The sequence below is a fragment of the Carassius auratus genome, chromosome 48, assembly GCF_003368295.1.
Source record: "Carassius auratus strain Wakin chromosome 48, ASM336829v1, whole genome shotgun sequence".
Taxonomy (NCBI): Eukaryota; Metazoa; Chordata; class Actinopteri; order Cypriniformes; family Cyprinidae; genus Carassius; species Carassius auratus.
In genome coordinates, this window is record NC_039290.1 from 2,841,298 (window position 1) to 2,847,304 (window position 6,007).

At 37.9% G+C, this 6,007-nt stretch overlaps 1 protein-coding gene across 1 annotated transcript; it reads right to left on the minus strand.

The window, feature by feature from the left end:
* Positions 1-1,638: 1,638 nt before the first annotated feature.
* On the minus strand, positions 1,639-2,605 carry LOC113065340 (somatostatin-1B-like). The gene is made up of 2 exons (XM_026236564.1): positions 2,274-2,605; positions 1,639-2,098 (listed from the first exon to the last, which is right to left on the minus strand). The coding sequence occupies exons 1-2, from the start codon at positions 2,373-2,375 to the stop codon at positions 1,865-1,867; spliced, it is 336 nt and encodes a 111-aa protein (XP_026092349.1). The 5' UTR covers positions 2,376-2,605; the 3' UTR covers positions 1,639-1,864.
* Between the last annotated feature and the right edge of the window lie 3,402 nt (positions 2,606-6,007).

Below are 6,007 nucleotides of genomic sequence, written 5' to 3' on the forward strand. Positions count from 1 at the left end.
ATATCATACAATCAGTGGGTATAGAAAATAATTACTCCTCTTTAAAATAATCACATTTGTTGCTTCACAGTCTGAAATGAAGATGGACACCGTTTTTGATTTATCCAGGTGTATTTACTCATTGCAAGTTATAACGTCCAAGTGAAACATATAACACCAACATCACTGAGCTGGAGAAAGCACCATGTGTCAGAATTTTAGTGAACCATCTTTTGCTATAATTACATCCTTTAGTCTGTTGGTATATGTCTCATTACATATCTAGACTTTGTAATATTTGCCCACTCTTCTTTGCAGAACTGCTGAAGTTCAGTTCAATTTGATGGTGACTGTTTGTAGACTGCAGTCATTAAGTCATTCCACAGATTTTTAGGAACATTTACCTTTTTCCTCCTTAAACCACTGTGTGGTCAGTTTTGCTGTGTGCTTTGGATCATTGTCACATTAGAAAGTAAACCTTCTTCCCATTAACAACTTTTTGGCATTTTTTTTCCCTCAAGAATTTGACAGTATTTTGCCCCATCCATTTTCATCTCATCTGCTTCAAGATCTTCAAGGTGCATTGTGAAAGCTTTCTTGTGGAGCATCTTTTTCCATACAAGCCACATTTGTGGAGAATTTGTGATATTGTTGTCACATGCACACAATGACCACTCTTTGTCATAAATTCCTGCAACTGCTTCAGAGTTGCTGTAGGTCTCTTGGTCGCCTCACTGACCAGTTTCCTCCTGGCACTTTTATCCAGTTTGGAGCAATGTCCTGATCCAAAGAGGGACTATGTTGTACCTGATAACTTCCATTTCTTAATACTAGACTTTACTGGGCTTCTAGGCACTGATAAAACTTAAGAATTTTTTTTTTTTTGTATCCATTTCCTGACTTGTGCCTATCCACAACTTTATCACTTGGCCACAGCTCCAACACGTTTCCCCATTTTCAATGTTATGTCATGTATTCATTATTGTATATTTCATGATGTCAACTAATTTCACATCTAACACCAATGACACACTGATGCGAGTAATTCTGTACTTATGCAGGCACAGTTTGCATAAGAAATTATGCGTAGATTTGGAGGACGAATAATTCAGCTGTACCGATGGCCTACTGGATGTGTTTACATATGGATATTAAATCTAACTTGCTTTTAAGCTTGTCTGTGGCAGCATTGACAAATGCAAGTGCCATCAAGACAGGACCAATATGTGGTGTACTGGAACATTCAAAATTTGGCCCCAAAATGATTTTGCAAACTGAAATAATAATGTTAGTAATGCCTTGAATTACAAGCGTTTGGCTTAGAATAATGACCTCAAGCACACCCTCTCATCAACTGCAATTACATATAATTAATCGACAAGGAAAATGACCAACACACAAACTGTCAATCGATTAATCTGGTGTATTACGAGTCAAAAATCCACAGCTTGTGAAAATGCCATTCAGATTAGCTTGTAATAAACAGCCTATACATGATTTGTTCTTTTGGGAAAACGTTTATATAGCATTGTTAACATCATCTGTAACACACCTGGCTCTGTGATCAATTATATATTTATTCATCAGTCAGTTTCACATAATTTGATGCTTGACCACAGTAAATGAGACGTCTTTTATCAAAAAAGCCACTATCCTAACCATGCTTTATACTTTTTTTAATGCTGAAAAACAAAAAAAGGTCCATAAACAGCTTAATCGGTAAATAAATAAATATCATCATCAATGTCTTTAACAAACAGACTGTGTCAGAGTAAGTCCACGGAGACCTTCCTTCAGACACTGGAGATGGTATGTACAGCGGAGGTCTACACAGTTCATGTCAGGTACCAGGGAGGATCGTGTCATCGTTGCAGGACTGACGCCATTAACACGAAGTGAAGGTCTTCCAGAAGAAGTTTTTGCATGGGGCTTTGCGGTCGCGCTGTGGCAGCTGTGATAACCGGTTGTAGACGGCCCGTTCTTCCAGACGGGACTCCAGGGGCTCCTCCGCATCAAAGGGGACAGGCGCTATCTCCCCATCCAGCACACTGTTGTCTACTCCGTCCAACAGCCCGGAAATCAGCTTCAGGATCAGCTCCTTGCGCTCTTTGCTCAATTCCTGATGAGAAAGCAACTCGACTTGAATTAGAATGCAAGATTTTAAAGGCTTCAGCTATTCATAATAACAATTACATGGCTTCTATAAGTAAAATGATCCCAAAAGTGGTCTCTTTTGGACGCTAAACATAAATCCATAAAAGCTACAACTGGAAGCCCGTTTAGATCTCACTCACCCTACTTTGTGCCGGGTTCCTCTCCTCCACTGGAAGCACAGCTGCTGCTCTGACACTATACAGCACCAGCAAAAGAGACACTAGGCTGGACAAAAGCTGCATACTGACAAAATAGTCGAAGTTAAAGTGCGGTCTGAGAAGTGAAGCAAAAACTTTGAAGTCCTTGTAGCTCCTGGTGCAGAGTAAAGCTGGAGAGATCTTGGTTTGTGAGAGCTTCAGGTGGCAGGGTCCTTATATACCTCTCGTTCCAGTCCCCTACCGACGCAGCGGTTGGAGGATGGAGGGGAGAGGGTGGGGGAGTGGGTGGCTTAGGAAATAACAAAAGCATTGAGTAGTTAACCCCCCAACAAGCCAGACGTTGTGCCGGTGGGGAGGACAGCACCACAAAACTCACGTCATAGCTCTAAAAATGGTCCCGATTTCAGTTAAAACGGATGCGAGTAGAAAAAAAAACACTGATGATGACGGAGCTACCGATAACGTGAAGTGATTCTGAAAAGTTCTGTGGGCCGCTCATTGTTTACGCCAATCATGATTTACATTTCTGTAGAGTGCAAATGACATGCAGGCAGCGACTCGTGTTTTAGGAAGTACGGCAGTCAAGACGTATGCTATAATTACGGCACGTTCTCACTCTCAGCTGCATTGTGATATCAATCCAAGGAAATCAAACTAACCCGTTTTGTGGTGTACAGTGGCAGTCTGCTCTCATTCCAATGTGTAATTGAGCACAACTCCTCCTCCTTCTCCTCCAGATTGCCATCGAACCGTCTGGCACCTGGAACAGCTAAGAAAACTGTCTTTATGGAGAAAGAAGATGCTTTTGATCCGCAGATGAATAGAGGCTGAATAACAAGAATTAAGTCTTTCATGGAAATGTAACGGCAGATTTTACCATGTAAGAATATCAAGCAAGACAAACATTCTATAGAGGTTATATAGTCAACACTACAGCAGCAAAAAGCTAGTGTAATAAAATATGAGTTAATTTGGATGGAAAATGGTCCCTTATGGTACAGGTCTTTCTTCATTATTCTGTAAATGCTATCGCCTATTATAGACTTATAACAAGTGTTGAACACATAGAAAAAGTATTAAAGGAGAATTTCAGGGTTCTGGACAGCATTTTAACAAAGCAAAACAGTGAGACCCTTAAAAAAGAAGTGAATAATATACCAGGCTAGTTGGGCAGTGAAAATAAAACATGTCTTGGTCATGTGCTCCTGTCATGTTCTCATTCATTTCAGCTTTTCTGGTACCCACACACCTCTTTGGATATGCATACACACACCCTGCCTTAGTTCACGTAGCAAGAAGCCCTAATACTCATGCTTTAGCACTTTTTTTTTTACAGCAAACAGATATGGACAGACTTCATGGCCCGGGGCTCTGTAGAGATTAACACAGCATTGAGATGAGCTGCCCCAAGCCAAATCATGATGAACTGCGTTTGAAGAATTCATGCCAATTGACCAGTGCCAAACACATCTAACGTTCGCTTTCCAGCCAACTTCAAACATACCTAGCCTCAGAGTAAAATGCCAATCCACATTCTCCTGTTGTCTCAGCGGGAGTTTTGATGACTTCATATCAGTGTTACTAGTTCAAGAGATTTTGCTACTTGAAATAAAATAAACTTTAACTGAAACACACACACATACACACACATTTATGTATATAGTGCCTATGAAAAATATTCATACCACTTCATTTTTTTCACGTTTTGTTATTTTGCTGCCTTATGTTAAACTACTTTAAATCATTTTATTTCCCCACATCAATCTACACTCCATACACCATGATGACAAAGCAAAACAACAGGTTTGTAACAGCTTTGCAAATTTATTAGAAATAAAAAACCGAAATGATTCCATTGCATAAGTATTCATACCCTTTTCTGGGACAGTTGAAATTTCGCTCAGGTGCATTCATATTGCTTGTAGATGTTACTAAACTTTGAGTGGCGTTAACCCGTGGCAAATTCATTTGAATGGGAATAAAATCTCAATAAAAGGTCTAACATCAACGTATAAGAGCCGAAACCAAGCCCTGAGGTCAAAACAACTGCCTGTAGAGCTCAGAGACAGGATTGCATCAAACCACACATCTGGGGAAGAGTTCAGATAAATTCTGCAGCACTGAAGATTCACAGAAGCATGTGGCATCTATTATCCATAATGGAAGTAGTTTGGAAACACTAGGACTCTTCCTAGAGCTGGCCTCCTGGCCAAACTGAGCAATTGATGGAGAAAGGCCTTGGTTCACACGGGTGATCAACAAGCTGATGGTCACTCTATTTGAGCTCTATGACCATATGTGACCCTGGACCACAAAACCAGTCTTAAGTCGCTGGGGTATAATTTTTAGCAAAAGCTAAAAAAACATTGCATGGTTCAAAATGATCGATTTTTCTTTTATGCCAAAAATCATGTCTCATGAAGATATCTTGTAAAACTTAATTTTTTTATTAGTAATATGCATTGCTAAGAACTTAATTTGGACAACTTTAAAGGTGATTTTCGCAGTATTTAGATTTGTTTTTGCACCCTCAGATTCAAGATTTTCAAATAGTTGTATCTCGGCCAAATATTGTCCAATCCTAGCAAACTATATACATCAATGGAAAGCTTATTTATTCTGATTTCACATGATGTATAAATCTCAATTTACGAAAAATGACAAAATCACAACAAAATTACGACAACTTTAACTAAAATTAAATAAAAACAAAAATATTAATGATTCCAAACAAAATAATTCTATAATAGTATCTAATTGATAAAAAATTTGACACTGCTTCATACATCATTCAAGAGGCAAACGTTACTGAGGCTAGTCTAAATAAATAATAAGATAAATAATTACCTGGTGGCAACAGATAAACTGTTTTGTGGTGTTACCCTGTGTAATAGCCTAATTATTAAACACTCTAATGAAAAAGTATGTCCACTTTTCCAAAGTATTTTTATTCGTATATTGACTAAAAGGTGGATTTAAAAGGCGAAGGGTCAAAACAACTGGAACAAGTTTTTAGGTTTATTAACTGTTGGTCTATAACTGAAGAAACAGCGAAAGGGATGTCATTTTTGCTACATTTGCAATACAATAAACATATGAAGAAAAATTTACCTGAAAAGTGACTCCTGATACAAACATATCCCATACAGCATTGCAGTCAAATAATGCCAGGATGTTTGTAGGCCGAATTTAGTAACACTAGAGCCATCTAGTGGATAGAAAGGCACTTTACAAACAAAAATTTCATTATACAGAACGTAGGTAAATGGTATGAATACGCATAAGGACCTTTGATTAAAAAAAAAAAACTGTCATTATGTCACAGTAAAGTTAAGTGCACACTTTTATGACCTAATAAATAAACATAGACTGTAAGCATTGAAATTAATTATAAAATCTGAAGACTATTTAATACTGCTGTTTAATAATTCAAATGTAAGTCATATCAGAATTTTGATAAAACAGATAAAAATAAGGCAGAATCTATGTATAGGCCCAAAATATATTTTGCCGCATAACATCTACTGGAGTGGACAGATGTATTTTCTGTCACCAAAAATATTTAAGTCCCACCGGATCTGAACTGAAGACTTTTTAAGATCTTTTTTAAGTTAAACTTTAAGACTTTTTAAGGACCATCGTCGGCCACCCTGTTTATAGGAAATCAATACATTGTGGTTACATCACTTTTATTTCAAAACAACTGAAATTCGCAA

Bases quoted from the DNA above. Each gene is read 5' to 3' on its own strand.
- LOC113065340 (XM_026236564.1), bottom strand. From the start codon at position 2,375: ATGCAGCTTTTGTCCAGCCTAGTGTCTCTTTTGCTGGTGCTGTATAGT. The intron at 2,099-2,273 runs GTGAGTGAGATC...CTTTCTCATCAG, and splicing joins GGAACCCGGCACAAAGTAGG to GAATTGAGCAAAGAGCGCAA.